We start from the raw sequence: 17393 nt of genomic DNA, 5'->3' as shown, positions 1-17393 counted from the left end.
AACTCATGATGTCCTTGCACCTGTGAAGCACCGGATCAGCCGTTTCAGGCTTGAGGCGCGTTGGTAGACTCCCTTTATGTTATAGTGTATATTGTATAGTGTTATAGTGTATATCGGATATGTTACAGTGTTATAGTGTTGTATATATTTATAGGAGGGTTGACATACTGTGAATCAGGAGGTGCAGGTTCGTTACTGAAGTCAGGCGGATTTCCTCTAGACCTGTCACTCTTCACAGACAGAAGGCTGGGAGTTGGAGACTCTGCTCTGTGGTGGACACTTCTGGAATCATACAAACAGAAATAACAATACATAAACAACAGAGACTGTGAATAATGCTACTAGAAATAATACTAAGTAAATAACAGACAGTAATTAGCATAACAGTAGCTTGTATTCCATGTAGTACAAACGGTGCAATGGAATGATTTGCCCAAGGAGATAAAGACAAGTGCCTCTCTAAACACTTAAAATTTAGGTCAGGATTGAGAAGGCGTTTTTAGAATCCTGAATGGGTCTGTTAAATTAAACAATTGTAACAGTTATCTCCTTAACACATTCCGACCAGGATTACTGCATGTGTTTGTGAGGGTACCTGCCCTAGGGGACACGGGTAGAACACGTGAGGGTACCTACCCTAGGGGACACGGGGAGAACACGTGAGGGTACCTACCCTAGGGGACACGGGGAGAATATGTGAGGGTACCTACCCTAGGGGACACGGGGAGAACATGTGAGGGTACCTACCCTAGGGGACACAGGGAGAACATGTGAGGGTACCTACCCTAGGGACAGTGGGAGAACATGTGAGGGTACCTACCCTAGGGGACACCGGGAGAACATGTAAGGGTACTATACCTTAGGGGACACTGGGAGAACATGTGAGGGTACCAACCCTAGGTGACACGGGGAGAATATGTGAGAGTACCAACCCTAGGGGACACGGGGAGAACATGTGAGGGTACTATACCCTAGGGGACACGGGGAGAACATGTGAGGGTACCAACCCTAGGGGACACGGGGAGAACATTTGAGGGTACTATACCCTAGGGGAAACGGGGAGAACATACAAACTCCACACAGAAAGGCCCCTTCGCCAACCCCGACTCGGGTATGGGCATTGATGACGCAGAGGAGAGAACACGCCCCCAGCGCCCACAGCGGGAATCGAACCCAGGATCTTCTAGCTGTGAGGCGACAAGCCGACAACACTACCGACTGTGCCACTGTCCCCCCTCTTGGTTATATTTTTGATAAAGATTTTAAACTTAATAAACAAATCAGCTCCGTCGTTAAAACTCTCTTCTTCCAAATTCCAATCATCGCCACGGTCAAATCCTACCTCCCCCTAAAAACAGCTGGAGATGGTTATCCATGCTTTGATTTCATCAAGAATAGATTATTGCAACTCTTTGTATATTGGCATCGACCAGGCATCACTCAGGCGTTTACAGCTAGTGCAGAACACAGCTGCCCGCCATCTCACCGTCAGTATAAAATATGTTATAGTGTATTGCATAAGGAGAAGAGACTGGAGCAGCACGGACATTTAGAGACTTTTATTTAGGTGCTGAGTATACAAATGACTAACGTTGCGGTCTTCATCAGAGTCATGACTCTGATGAAGACTGCAAGGTCGAAACATTAGTCATTTGTATACTCAGCACCTAAATAAAAGGCTCTAAATGTCCGTGCTGCTCCAGTCTCTTCTCCTTATGCAACTCATGATGTCCTTGCACCTGTGAAGCACCGGATCAGCCGTTTCAGGCTTGAGGCGCGTTGGTAGACTCCATTTATGTTATAGTGTATATTGTATAGTGTTATAGTGTATATCGTATATGTTACAGTGTTATAGTGTTGTATATATTTATAGGAGGGTTGACATACTGTGAATCAGGAGGTCCAGGTTCGTTACTGAAGTCAGGAGGATTTCCTCTAGACCTGTCACTCTTCACAGACAGAAGGCTGGGAGTTGGAGACTCTGCTCTGTGGTGGACACTTCTGGAATCATACAAACAGAAATAACAATACATAAACAACAGAGACTGTGAATAATGCTACTAGAAATAATACTAAGTAAATAACAGACAGTAATTAGCATAACAGTAGCTTGTATTCCATGTAGTACAAACTTGCAATGGAATGATTTGCCCAAGGAGATAAAGACAAGTGCCTCTCTAAACACTTAAAATTTAGGTCAGGATTGAGAAGGCGTTTTTAGAATCCTGAATGGGTCTGTTGAATTAAACAATTGTAACAGTTATCTCCTTAACACATTCCGACCAGGATTACTGCATGTTTTTGTGAGGGTACCTACCCTAGGGGACACGGGGAGAACACGTGAGGGTACCTGCCCTAGGGGACACGGGGAGAACATGTGAGGGTACCTACCCTAGGGGACATGGGGAGAACATGTGAGGGTACCTACCCTAGGGGACACGGGGAGAACATGTGAGGGTACCTACCCTAGGGGACACGGGGAGAACATGTGAGGGTACCTACCCTAGGGGACATGGGGAGAACATGTGAGGGTACCTACCCTAGGGGACATGGGGAGAACATGTGAGGGTACCTACCCTAGGGGACACAGGGAGAACATTATGAGGGTACCTACCCTAGGGGACACGGGGAGAAGATGTGAGGGTACCTACCCTAGGGGACACGGGGAGAACATGTGAGGGTACCTACCCTAGGGGACACGGGGAGAACATGTGAGAGTACCAACCCTAGGGGACACGGGGAGAACATGTGAGGGTACTATACCCTAGGGGAAACGGGGAGAACATACAAACTCCACACAGAAAGGCCCCTTCGCCAACCCCGACTCGGATATGGGCATTGATGACGCAGAGGAGAGAACACGCCCCCAGCGCCCACAGCGGGAATCGAACCCAGAATCTTCTAGCTGTGAGGCGACAACACTACCGACTGTGCCACTGTCCCCCCTCTTGGTTTTATTTTTGATAAAGATTTTAAACTTAATAAACAAATCAGCTCCGTCGTTAAAACTCTCTTCTTCCAAATTCCAATCATCGCCACGGTCAAATCCTACCTCCCCCTAAAAACAGCTGGAGATGGTTATCCATGCTTTGATTTAATCAAGAATAGATTATTGCAACTCTTTGTATATTGGCATCGACCAGGCATCACTCAGGCGTTTACAGCTAGTGCAGAACACAGCTGCCCGCCATCTCACCGTCAGTATAAATATGTTATAGTGTATTGCATAAGGAGAAGAGACTGGAGCAGCACGGACATTTAGAGACTTTTATTTAGGTGCTGAGTATACAAACGACTAACGTTGCGGCCTTCATCAGAGTCATGACTCTGATGAAGACCGCAAGGTCGAAACATTAGTCATTTGTATACTCAGCACCTAAATAAAAGGCTCTAAATGTCCGTGCTGCTCCAGTCTCTTCTCCTTATGCAACTCATGATGTCCTTGCACCTGTGAAGCACCGGATCAGCCGTTTCAGGCTTGAGGCGCGTTGGTAGACTCCATTTATGTTATAGTGTATATTGTATAGTGTTATAGTGTATATCGTATATGTTACAGTGTTATAGTGTTGTATATATTTATAGGAGGGTTGACATACTGTGAATCAGGAGGTGCAGGTTCGTTACTGAAGTCAGGCGGATTTCCTCTAGACCTGTCACTCTTCACAGACAGAAGGCTGGGAGTTGGAGACTCTGCTCTGTGGTGGACACTTCTGGAATCATACAAACAGAAATAACAATACATAAACAACAGAGACAGTGAATAATACTACTAGAAAACATACTAAGTAAATAACAGACAGTAATTAGCATAACAGTAGCTTGTATTCCATGTAGTACAAACGGTGGAATGGAATGATTTGCCCAAGGAGATAAAGACAAGTGCCTCTCTAAACACTTAAAATTTAGGTCAGGATTGAGAAGGCGTTTTTAGAATCTGTTGAATTGAGCAATTGTAGAGGGTCCTCCTCAGGAGAGCTTTGATGCTTCGGTGTCCGTGAAGAGATGGATGGGAGAGGGAGGGACTGAGAGTCAGGAGACCAACTTTTTTATCCTGGCCCCAGGACAATGCATTAGTTAAAAATCACACCCATGTGAACTGAGGTGCTCTTATCATTATATATCATCATACGTCATATTTGGTGGACATTTGATCTAATTTCTTTCATTCTCAATAGCAAATATTGAGACCTGGGGGGACAAGCTGTTTAGCAAAAAAGGGAAGGGAAAATGTTTATGGTGGACTGAATAAATTGGCATACAAAGTTCATTTTAAGTGCAATGTGTTAAAAAAGAAAAACTAGGCTTTCTCCATGGTCTGAATAAATAAGTTTCATGCCTTAACCCGGCATGTGATGAACTCTGCAGTGCTCAGTGCTCAGAAATGCAATGTCGTAATGCCACGGTTAGGTATGCACGTGACTAATGCACTGAAATGGAGATGTTTACAAGTGTAAATTGGTCTACTGAGTTATACTGTTTTATTAATACAATGTATTGCGTGATATATATTGTCTGTGCTCCTTACTTTTTGTGTAGGTGCTCCTAATTTTTTGCTAGTGCTACTAACTTTTTAATTTGAGAGCACTGGTGCTACCAAGAAAAGTTTATTTCGAGCCCTGGGTTCACAGACATGCCAGTCTGACAGACAGACAGCAATCACTAGGGCTAATTAGCCCTATAAAAAATAGAAGTCCACATTATGGCATCAGTGCAATTCGGCCAGTCATAGTTTTAAGCCAGATCACCTTAATTAATTATAATATGGACAAGGGCAACTGTGTAGGCTGTAGGCTACTACATTGATCTCATCATGAGATCAATCAAGTTTGGTGCCAAATGTCCCACGAATCATTTTAATATGACGACGTCATATGAAATGAACCTGCACTTACATCTGATATATATATATATATACACATCCATTCTGCATTCAGACAGATGACAGTGAGATCAATCTAAAAGACGGACTTCCCCGCATTAATCAATGCAGCTCTGATAAAAAAAAGTATCGGATATCTATTTTACCTCTGCAGGCGAGTGTGCAATTGCTTTCTCTAGGTCGTCCTCAGACCTTATAGGTATTTGCCAAGTAGGCCTATAGGCTATAGCCTTGAGCTTGAACTTAAATCAATAAATTAACGAGTTGGTTTTGAGAATAGCCTATACTTTATAACGTCCGTTGACATTGCTGTCAAAATGAACTGTTCTACAAGCTCATGCATCGCGGAGCACCGCGTTCACTTGACGTATTTCGATATTTCCTAATTGCCTTACATGGTGTGGAATGGGCGTGGATGTTCAATTTACAATTTAGGCATTTAGCAGACACTCCAGAGCGATTTACATTAGGCAAGAACAAAAAAGCATGGGAATACATCACATACATCACATAAAAAGCATTTATCATGAAACATGCGTAAGCTAAGAAAGTAACAGTGGAATATCTATATAATGAAAATATACATAGGCCTATAAACTATACATATACTATACTATGCTATACATATGTACTATGACGTGATATGACTACATGCAATTATAGTGCTGTCTACATGCTATAAGTCTGTATCAAATGCTATCTAAGTCTACAGAAATGCTATCTAAGGGGGTAGGGTAAGTGCTATGGGCCATGATGGAGTCTGAAAAGGTGGGATTTCAGACTATGGCGGAAGATTGGGAGTGATGCTGCAGTTCTGACTGCAATGGGAAGTGCATTCCACAGTTTTGGAGCCAGAAGGGAGAAGAGTTTGGGACGTGTGGAGCGTTGTCCCGGCGTTTTTAGTGAGGGTACTTCCAGCTTCCCTGTGTTGGCTGATCTGAATGCGTGGGAGGGTTTGTAGGGTTCAATCATACTTGCAAGATATGGGGGAGCCATACCTTTGGTTGCTTTGAATGCCAGCATCAGAGTTTTGTATTCTGTGCGGGCAGCGACCGGGAGCCAGTGGAGGGAGTGGACCAGGTGGGAGACATGTGAGAATTTTGGCTGGTTGAAGACCAAGCGAGCTGCGGCATTTTGGATCAGTTGGAGAGGCTTAAGTGCACATGCTGGTAGGCCAGTAAGGAGGGAGTTACAATAGTCGAGTTTTGACATGACTGAGGAACGGGTGAGGAACGGTCTAATTCGTCGTATGTTATAGATGTTCCATTAAACCAGGCGAATCGCTTGGGAAAAATACGGAAAGGGTACACCCGGCGATCCGCACAAATGAAGTGATGATGTGACAGGTGTCAAGATAGGTTCCTTTTTTTATTTTCTGTTCCTTTATTTGTTTTGCATTAATATAATATTGTATATCCGTTATATTGTATATCCGTCCTTATTATATATATAACTAAACTTACCACTGTCGATTGGATATATGATCCTATGTGATCCTTGGGATATTTTCTATCCTATGTGAACATCCACGCCCATTCCACACCATATAAGGTAATATCAAAATACGTCATCATCATAGCCTGCACAGATCAAGTTATACAACAGTGAACCGCGATGAGCTTGTAGAGCAGTTAATTTTGACAGGCGGGTCTCTGCACGGACAGATCTTCAAGCTAACAGCGCGAGTTATATAGGCCTATATAATTATAAACAAAACTTGCCAACTTGGTACGCATTGCTTCAATCCTTGTTAAATAAGTTAATAAATTACGTTAATAAGTTAACTGATGTTACAGTTACTGTTACTTTCACTGTTTCACATAATGAGAAAGAAGTTAATTTGTACAGTTCACCACACAACCAAATGCTAAATTAAAACTCGCCAATGATAAAAGCCCTTACTGCCATGCACTGCAGGGTTATAAAATCTGATCATTTTCCTTTGGCCTATTTGATTTATTGATTACTGGGGTGATTGATCCCCTGCCCTGCGCTGTCTGATTTGGAAACACAGGACATATTTAATCCACCGGACCATGCGGTTTTGGCTCTTTTTTTCTTTATTTTTTTTCTTGTGGGATTAATCAGTTTTTGGACTATATTTCATCCGATCCAACATCAAGCCTGAGTTGGATATATTCTGTGTGCCACTGGGGCGTCCGCATGTGACCAATACATTATTATAAAAAAAGGCCTACTGCAGTCATTACTATACACTAAACAACGTGAGATTTGTACAATGTAGATATAAGTGCATGTTCTTATTATAGCCTAATTGTGAGTTTGTTTCTTAACATGCAGCCGATCCACAAGCTCACAACGCGTTGCACTGCGAGTAGGCTAGAATTGGCTGCTGAGATTGTGAGCCGCATATCCTAATAAATAAATAAAAATGCTCGGACTTGCGGGGGCAGTTTCTGTATGGGACTCTAGGCTAACTTCATTGACCAATGCCTCTAGAATGTATGCATATACAGTAGGCATACTGCATATGCATGACAGATATATAAGTGATACTTTGCTTTTATATAGGCTATCGTTTTTTATGTGCTGACCAATGTTGGGGACACATGCCTACATATTTTATCTGAGATTTGGGAACTTTTTATTGATTCAGCATGAAGACTAAAGCCTTCTGAATAAATATACGCAGGCCGTATGCCCTTTACACCACACTGGAGCTGACGCGGATATCAGCAGAGTTTCCGTCCAACCAACGTCACCGTCAAGTTCACAGAGATGGCCATGAGTTCCCACGAAAATACATGTCCGCTCACGCTCCGCTCACGATATTAGCATGAACGCCGTTGTGAATGAGGACCAGTTTTTTATAACCCTGCAGTGCATTCATCAGTAAGGGCTTTTATCATTGCCGAGTTGTAATATAGCATTTGGTCGTAGGCTATGGTGAACAGTACAAATTAACTTCTTTCTCATTATGTGAAAGTAACTAACATCAGTTAACTTATTAACGTTCTGACATTTAACAAGGAGTGAAGCAATGCGTGCCAAGTTGGCAAGTTTCGTTTATAATTATATACAACTCGCACTGTTTGCTTGAAGATCTGTCCGTGCAGAGACCAGCTGTTGTATATAATTTAAAGCTTGGGAATCCTCTGTGCCGGCTATGATGACGTATTTCGAGATTTACTGTTGCCTTATATGGTGTAGAATGGGCGTGGATGTTCCAACTAACCAGGCGACACCAGGCGAATCGCTTGGGGAAAATGCGGAAAGGATACACTCAGCGATCCGCACAAATGAAGTGATTACACCATGCAGGTTCCCTGAATATCACGGGAGCAAATCGCAGCTTGATCGGACGGATAAATACGATATCATTACGAATCAGTTACACTGTGGCGTATTTCTCCTTTCTGAATGAGGAGAGGACCATAGTGTGTATATTGTACAGGAGGATTCACATACTGTGTGTGTGGAGGTCCAGGTTCATTACTGAAGTCATGAGGAAGTTCTTTAGACGTGTCACTCTTCATAGACATGTAGCTGGGTGTTGGAGACTCTGCTCTGTGGTACAGACTTCTGGAATCATAACATTGTTTGTGTGAATGACATTGTCAATTATTATTTTTTATTTGTATTATTGTTACATTTCATTTTATTTATACAAGGGTAACATCTTTTAGTTTCCTCTCACAACATTGCAGCGAAAAGAAAACTAAAATTGCAAAAAACATTATATAAATTGTTATGTTGTGGTTTTACTAGGCATGTAAAATACTGTAGTTACAGGGCCTGGCCAAGAGGGGGCACAAGTACACCAGATTAGGACTAGGCAGTCAGTAGGAGGCAGAGCCATATAACCTGACGCTGCCAGATCCAAGAAGCTTGCTACACAAATTTGTTTCACAGCTTATTGGGATCTGGGATCGCGGAAGCAAATTCGATGACGGGGCTGTTCCTTTTTTTCAAGATACTTGGTAGATGATTGGATGGGACCGTCTGTCTATCACCGTGTGGGCGTGCAAACACAACCAATCATATTGACGTGTCTATATAGCTTCACGTCCGGCTTGTTGCATACTGTACACATACTGTACATATTACTGTTCACATACTATAGGCTACATGCACACAAGCAGCCAGCCTGTCTACTGAACACCACACTGATTTGTACCACTTCATTCACAAACTGCACACACAGTAACTTACAATCTGTAGATTAACTTTGAACAGGATTGATACAACATTATTAGATGTTATGTCTTGTTTTTGTCATTCATGTAACTTAGCATGAGATCACATACAGTAGTTGTATTATAGTGTTTTGTATATAATGCTGCTGAATTGTCTGAAGGAAGCCAAGTTTTACTCTTATGTACCTGTAGTGTACACAAGATGGAAGAATAAAGTACAGCATTGAACCTTGAATTGTATAGGAGGATTCACATACGTTGTATCTGGAGGTCCAGGTTCATTACTGAAGTCAGGAGGTTCATGACTCTTCATAGACACAGATGGAGGCTCTGCTCTGTGGATGTGATGTTTGTCAGCTCCCTCCTCCTCTCTCTCCTCACACCGACTCATCTTTGGTCTTCAGGAAACCTGTCAAGATTACAGTCACAATACACCAGGAAACAGTCAATGCTGGCCTAGTCCAGGCGCATGCCACATAATGCCACATAATAGGCTCTTATTGTCACGTCAGCTCGTCGCTTGTTCGAGTCCCGTTCATGACGACCTTTGCTGCATGTCTCTCTCCTTCTCTCTCTCCCTCTTTCCTGTCTGTCTTCACTGTAACTATCAACAAAGGCACAAAAGCCAAAAACTAATCTTAAAAAAAAGAGAGGAAATGTTTGCTGTATACATAATGCACTTGCACACACACACACACACACACACACACACACACACACACACACACACACACACACACACACACACACACACACACACACACACACACACACACACACACACACAGACGTGCAGAGAATGTTAGATGGGCTAACATTTCAAAAATCTCGCTCCCAGCGGTTCTTGTATTTGTTTTACTGAGGTTAATGTTAGGCATGATTTAGATTGACAGGAAACCGAGGAACATCATGTATATTACCAGTAGGCGTGGTGTAGGAACAGTAGGAGAGTAAAGCATGGTGGTGGAACAGTAGGAGAGTAAAGCATGGTGGTGGAACAGTAGGAGAGTAAAGCATGGTGGTGTAGGAACAGTAGGAGAGTAAAGCATGGTGGTGTAGGAACAGTAGGAGAGTAAAGCATGGTGGTGTAGGAACAGTAGGAGAGTAAAGCATGGTGGTGTAGGAACAGTAGGAGAGTAAAGCATGGTGGTGGAACAGTAGGAGAGTAAAGCATGGTGGTGTAGGAACAGTAGGAGAGTAAAGCATGGAGGTGTAGGAACAGTAGGAGAGTAAAGCATGGTGGTGTAGGAACAGTAGGAGAGTAAAGCATGGTGGTGGAACAGTAGGAGAGTAAAGCATGGTGGTGTAGGAACAGTAGGAGAGTAAAGCATGGTGGTGGAACAGTAGGAGAGTAAAGCATGGTGGTGTAGGAACAGTAGGAGAGTAAAGCATGGTGGTGTAGGAACAGTAGGAGAGTAAAGCATGGTGGTGTAGGAACAGTAGGAGAGTAAAGCATGGTGTTGTAGGAACAGTAGGAGAGTAAAGCATGGTGGTGTAGGAACAGTAGGAGAGTAAAGCATGTTGTAGGAACAGTAGGAGGGTAAAGCATGGAGGTGTAGGAACAGTAGGAGAGTAAAGCATGGTGGTGGAACAGTAGGAGAGTAAAGCATGGTGGTGTAGGAACAGTAGGAGAGTAAAGCATGGTGTAGGAACAGTAGGAGGGTAAAGCATGGAGGTGTAGGAACAGTAGGAGAGTAAAGCATGGTGGTGGAACAGTAGGAGAGTAAAGCATGGTGGTGTAGGAACAGTAGGAGAGTAAAGCATGGTGGTGTAGGAACAGTAGGAGAGTAAAGCATGGTGGTGTAGGAACAGTAGGAGAGTAAAGCATGGTGGTGTAGGAACAGTAGGAGAGTAAAGCATGGTGGTGGAACAGTAGGAGAGTAAAGCATGGTGGTGTAGGAACAGTAGGAGAGTAAAGCATGGTGGTGGAACAGTAGGAGAGTAAAGCATGGTGGTGTAGGAACAGTAGGAGAGTAAAGCATGGTGGTGGAACAGTATGAGAGTAAAGCATGGTGGTGTAGGAACAGTAGGAGAGTAAAGCATGGTGTTGTAGGAACAGTAGGAGAGTAAAGCATGGTGGTGTAGGAACAGTAGGAGAGTAAAGCATGGTGGTGTAGGAACAGTAGGAGAGTAAAGCATGGTGGTGGAACAGTAGGAGGGTAAAGGATGGTGGTGTAGGAACAGTAGGAGAGTAAACACCGTGCACAGTGTGTGCACGTGACTGTTTTTATAGTATAGTTTGTTGATTAGGTTTTGATGCAGTAATTGTCTTTCTTTGCTTTTCATTACTATACTAATTGTTTTTGTATTATAAAGGTCCTAAAAGTCCTTAACTTGCCACTTCACTGTCATCCGGGGACCACTCCAAAATCATGTGTGGACCCCCTGGGGGTCCCAGACCACATGCTGAGAACCACTGGTCTACCTTACAGGTGACTCATAACAATCATGCCACACAGCAACATGGCAGAGAGGAGTGATGATTGGTTAACGTTCCAATTCCAATGCCCAAAATCTCGGCCACTCCCTGACTCACACTGGCTCATGCCAGCATGGTGGTGTTACGGTGTAATTGGTGACCTGTGGAAATATGTGACAATCGTGTAGAGTCTCCACGATTGTCACATTATTTCCACAGGAAATACACTGTAGACAATCACATAATGTCAGTGTCTGAATGTAAATCATTGCGGTTTATTTATTAGCAGAGTTCAATCTAGTGGTATTCTGGCAACGTATTTAAAGACCTCCATGTATGTGAAGTCCACAAGATGGTCACATATTTCAGCAGGTCACATATTTCACCATAACGCCACGCTGGAGTGATGGAGTGGCTGAGATTTAGGGTATTGGAATTTGGTTCTAGGGTAAGATTTCAGCGTAAGCCAATCAGAGACAGACACAAACGTATGTTTTCTCATGCCAGTAAATCTCATTTGAATTGATTTAATTTACATGAGTTGAGTCTTGCCTTCTGGGGAAAGTACTCACTCACGCACGCGAGCACGCACACGCGCACTCATGCACAGGCGCTGTCTGTCACTGAGGCATGCATCACCATAGTTGTGAGGTGATGCACAAAAGATGTCATGTGACAACATTTCACATGGAAACCGGTTGTAACATAACACCACCGCTGTGTGTGTGTGTGTGTGTGTGTGTGTGTGTGTGTGTGTGTGTGTGTGTGTGTGTGTGTGTGTGTGTGTGTGTGTGTGTGTGTGTGTGTGTGTGTGTGTGTGTGTGTGTGTGTGTGTGTGCGTGCGTGCGTGCGTGCGTGCGTGCGTGCGCGCACTTATGGTCATAAAGGTGATATCACTCTGTATATAATCCTCCCTACTATAGAGTGCACTGACCATATAAGGTGTTCCTTATATGTCCCCAGTTAACCCCTGGGGTAAAAGAGAGAGAGAGAGAGAGAGAGAGAGAGAGAGAGAGAGAAGAGAGAGAGAGAGAGAGGGAGAGGGAGGGGGGGGGGGGAGGGAGAGAGAGAGGGGGGAGGAAGTGAGTGAGAGAGAAAGAGAGAGAGAGGGGGGGGAGCAAGGGAGAGAGAGGGGGGGGGGGGAGGGAGGGGGGGGGGGGGGAGGGAGGGGGGGGAGAGAGAGACTTAGAGCCCAGTTAGGGAGAGTCTTCATAGTCTTCATAGTTTTCTGTTTAGCCGGTTTTGCCGTCCCTCCCGAGCGATTTGCTAGCAGCAACAAAACGAAAACAAGTTATATATTTATTTGAGCGAGTTTTGTGGTAGCAGTATTGATCCATACGCGTCCCAGTGGCCATCTCCAGTCACTAGCCAGCCGGCTGCTGTCTCCCTGTCCCCGGCAGCCTGACTCCACTCACTACCCAACCTGCTGTCTCCCTCTCCCCGGCGGCCTGACTCCACTCACTCCAGTGAAGACCACCCCCCCACCCCCCCCTGCAACGTCCACCAACGCGGATTACACGTGGGCCAAGGTTTTTTCTTGTGCTGCTGTTTTGCTTGTAAAATGTGTTATATTGATTTCGGCAACACAAAATCTTTCTCAAATGTCATGTTCAACAACATCTCGGCTTGTCACACACTACCTCGAAAGGACAGCACATCTAAGCCTGTTATTATAGTTCGTTTTTCTAAAAGGCAAGAATGTTAAAATATCCACTGCGGGGTCTGAGACCAGAGCCATTGAGTAATTTAAATGCTACTTTAAATGCTTAGCATACTAAGCATACTAAGCATCACTGCTTCGTCTCAACCATTACTCAATGGCTCTGGTCTCAGACCCCACGGTGGTTTTTGACATTCCGTTCTTTTTTTTTTTTTTTTATGTTGCTACTGCTGTTGGAGCAGCCATAAACTAAACAGGTTCATCTCGATGTTTTGGGCATCTTTGTAATTATAGTGTTAGTAAAAAGCAGGTAAAAGATTAACGTTTGACTTGAGGCAGACTAACATCAGTCACTCTACCGTTCACTGTAGTAGAAGAGGTGCGCCTGGTGAGGGTTTAAACCCTGCAGCTATGTCGAGTCCGCCTACAGGAAATGTGTAAGCTGCGACCATGAGACCTGTGTCTGAATTAGTCTATAAACATCTGACATCTGCTTCAACTATACGAGACAATTTTTCAGATGACATTGCAGTGGTCAGCTGCATCCCTCCATCTCAGGTCACAACACTGTTGAGCATGCATGGCTCAATGCTTGCGAGACCAAGGAGATGGTGGTGGACTATATGACATGACGAAGAGGGTACCTCCAACATAAATGCTGAGTTAGTGGAGAATGTAGACAACTACAAGTTTCTAGTTTCCGAGTGCACCTAAACTGGTTGAAAGAATTGTATGGCTGTAAGATACCTATAAGATAGGTACAAACTTGGGCATAAGCAAACAATACGCAAAAAGGACAACAGATAGAAAGGAGCAAACTTGCATGTACATAATGCATCACACTTGTGGCACAACTGTCAGGGTTCCCACAGTAATTCTCTGATCGAGGGCAAAATGTTTGTGAGGTTACCACCTGGGCCTATGTAGGCCAGCCGCAGGTGTGCTTAACTAGTAATTAGTATAGGGCCCCACCCACCAGGCCACCACTAGAGGAGGAATGAGGTGATCAGCTCCCACTCCACCCCAGTCTCAGCTAGAGAGTGAGGGGATTTCGTACACAGGTCGATGGACTGGTCTGACTACTCTGATGCACTGATGACGTGTTCTTCTCGAATGCTCTTATGCAACAGGATGCTGCAAATGGCTGGTGAGGAAGACGTGGGCTCCGTCGTGGGGACCTCACATGGAGTGGATGGTTTAGGTGCATGCAGCGATGAAGCTGTACACCATATGGCAAACCTGAGTTTGCCATCTAGAGTGTTCTAGATAGATTTAATCATGAATTGGAACATTCCAATGTGTTTCTAATGATTAAAATACATAACATGACATGACTTTTGACTGAAAGTGTCAAAAGTTAACTTATAACTCGGTTTCACATAGCCACCATCTTGGAAATGCAAATTAGGGTACCAGACACACCCCATTGTAATGATAAGTATTCCAACATGTTTGTAATGGTCAAATAACTAAATAAATAGACACCGCATTTATAGCTCATCTGGTTCAAATGTTACAGCCAAAACTGTTTTAGGTCACAGGCTCGGGCGCCCTAGCTTAATCATTAGAGCATGCCCATGGCTACATCTGGGCCAAGTTTTGTCCCTTTAATATTGATCGGCATGGAAATATCCGTAAGGCCCGGGACTATTGCTGAAATGTCAGATGCTGTGACAGTTTGTGGTACTTTAATAAATGTTGCATACAATATGTTGAAATAATTCTGACCTTTATTGCATTTATTTTTAGTCTTGTACATTGTTTGTATTATTCCAATTTAGGGGGGCATGGTAACATTTTGATAGACCATCAGCCATTTTGGGCAAAGGTGCGCTGCTTTTCTTTTCTACCTATCATTAGGTTGTGAAATTTTGAATGTATGAAACATAACCTTTTGGCTAAATTTACAATGTATGTTTCACTGTGCTGGGTGCCAATAACGTTAGTTGAAGCGTTTTTTTTAAACAAATTTGCTACATTTCATGATCTAGATTCACATAAACTAAGGCACCAGTACTTGTTTCAGATGTTAGGTATATGTATTTATGACATATAAAGATTTTGTGTTGCCAAAATCAATATAACACATTGATTTTGCACATGCGCACGCTCTACAGTGGGGGGACGTGCAACAGGCCAACAGCACGTGCACCAAGGATTGGATGAAGGCTGGATCTAAAGTTTTTTTTACCCCAGGGTTAACTGGGGACATATAAGGAAAACCTTATATGGTCAGTGCACTCTATAGTAGGGAGGATTATATACAAAGTGATATCACCTTTATGATCATATTTTTTCATATTTTTTCAAGTTTTTGGACAAAGGTCAAAGCACATCAAGGTGCTTTGCTGTCCTAGTGCCCTGTATCTGTGTACACACACACACACACACACACACACACACACACACACACACACACACACACACACACACACACACACACACACACACACACACACACACACACAGCAAAAACAGCAGCACAAGATTTTCGCTTTTTGGTTATATACTTTTACATACATTTCTGGCCTGTGACAAAATACTGCAGGATATTATGAGTAGAACGTTTTAACCCAAAGTTCAGAAGGGTATTATCTATGAAAAGATGCATTGAATGAGTAGTGCCCATGACGCGGGAACGAAATTCATTTTCTAGGCACTTTTTCTGGGGTCCCAACACGGCCTGCCCTATATGAAGGGCCCTTCACAATAAAGCGTCTCCCTTTAACTCCCAATGAACTACATTTTACACTGCTTATTATTGACAGGAAATGTAGTCTTAGTTGCGGTAACTTAACAGTGTGTTTGTGGGAGAGAGAGAGAGACAGAGAGAGTGAGAGTGAGAGAGTATACAGTTTACTACCACGCATCGGAGCGGCGGCCAGCCGGGCTCTCCCCCCCCCGCGGGCCCTGAGGGCTGAGGCAATGCCTCTACTGCCTCTCCTATATCGCCACGCCTGGTGTGTGACATGTGTGCACGAAGTAAAGAACGATAAGCATCAGTGATGATGATGTGGTTTAGGGTTTTGTAATAATGGACATTTACTGGAGTTGGAACTAGACATGGACATGGAACTAGACATGGAAGCATTCACTCAACTCACCATACCATTCAATCACCTATAGATTCACCATACCATTCAATCACCATGCTAGGTGAACGTACCATTTTTAACACGTTTTCAAACATTATATTCCAGACAAATTATTTATTTAACACAAATCCAGTATTTTCTTTTTCTTTTCATTTTCTTTTCCTCTTTTCAATTCAGTAGCAAATTACTGAAATGTCTTTTTTGTCATTACATGTTTTACATATTACATATTTTACATATTTTATTTTATTGTATTATTTATTACACTCCCTGTGCTGTTTGCATCACGATTCAAGTTGTGATTTAATTTAATTTAGTCCTACTAGAAATGACCAGGAAATTACATCTGGCCACAAAAGATCAGGATCTACTGAATGTGAAGGGGACAAGGTTTGGTGACAAACTGACATATTGAGCTTATGACACAAACATGGCATCCCCCTAGTATCCCCTCTTCACATTCAGTAGATCCTTTGTGGAGTTTGTGGTAAATATACATATTTAGCTACCCGTTGGAATGCCCCCTAAAACAGACTAGAGACATTATAGTTCCAGTAAAGTGATTAAAAACACTTACCCGATATTAATCTTTAGGCTTGAATCCAATGTGGCAAAATGGAGTGCATGGTGTTCAGTTCTCTGTGTTGTGGCCGGGTTGTGAGGTTGTGTCAAAATGGTCGACTGTTTTAACACACAAAGTAGGGAGTGTCTAGAGACCAAACTGGTCAAACTGTTTAGCCAGTGTATTCACAACGTGTGTGTGTGTGTGTGTGTGTGTGTGTGTGTGTGTGTGTGTGTGTGTGTGTGTGTGTGTGTGTGTGTGTGTGTGCGTGTGCGTGTGTGTGTGTGTGTGTGTGTGTGTGTGGTAAAAATGGTAAATGGTGCATTTATATAGCGCCTTTATCCAAGGCGCTTTACAGAGATTGTGCATTACATTCACCCATTCACACACGCATGCATACACCGATGGCAGCGGAAACCATGCAAGGCACCAACTAGCACATCGGGAGCAATTAGGGGTTCAGTGTCTTGCTCAAGGACACTTCGACAGTAACTCTGGGGGAGCCCGGGTTCGAACTGGCAACCTTACGGTTACCATCCAGGCACTCTACCCATGAGCCACCGCCGTGTGTGTGTGTGTGTGTGTGTGTGTGTGTGTGTGTGTGTGTGTGTGTGTGTGTGT

General features: G+C 43.5%; 1 protein-coding gene across 1 annotated transcript; it reads right to left on the bottom strand.

The window, feature by feature from the left end:
• Window positions 1-1841: 1841 nt before the first annotated feature.
• On the bottom strand, window positions 1842-16858 carry LOC310874100 (uncharacterized protein; the record flags this gene model as incomplete). The annotated part of the gene is made up of 4 exons (XM_083786775.1): window positions 16788-16858; window positions 9294-9445; window positions 8309-8422; window positions 1842-2001 (listed from the first exon to the last, which is right to left on the bottom strand). The coding sequence occupies exons 2-4, from the start codon at window positions 9425-9427 to the stop codon at window positions 1842-1844; spliced, it is 408 nt and encodes a 135-aa protein (XP_083642901.1). The 5' UTR covers window positions 9428-9445; window positions 16788-16858.
• Window positions 16859-17393: the final 535 nt, after the last annotated feature.

The sequence above is a fragment of the Protomyctophum parallelum genome, assembly GCF_964188405.1.
Source record: "Protomyctophum parallelum genome assembly, chromosome: 17".
Classification (NCBI taxonomy): Eukaryota; Metazoa; Chordata; class Actinopteri; order Myctophiformes; family Myctophidae; genus Protomyctophum; species Protomyctophum parallelum.
Note: the sequence above shows the minus strand (reverse complement) of the source record. Positions and strands in the feature narration are given on the sequence as shown.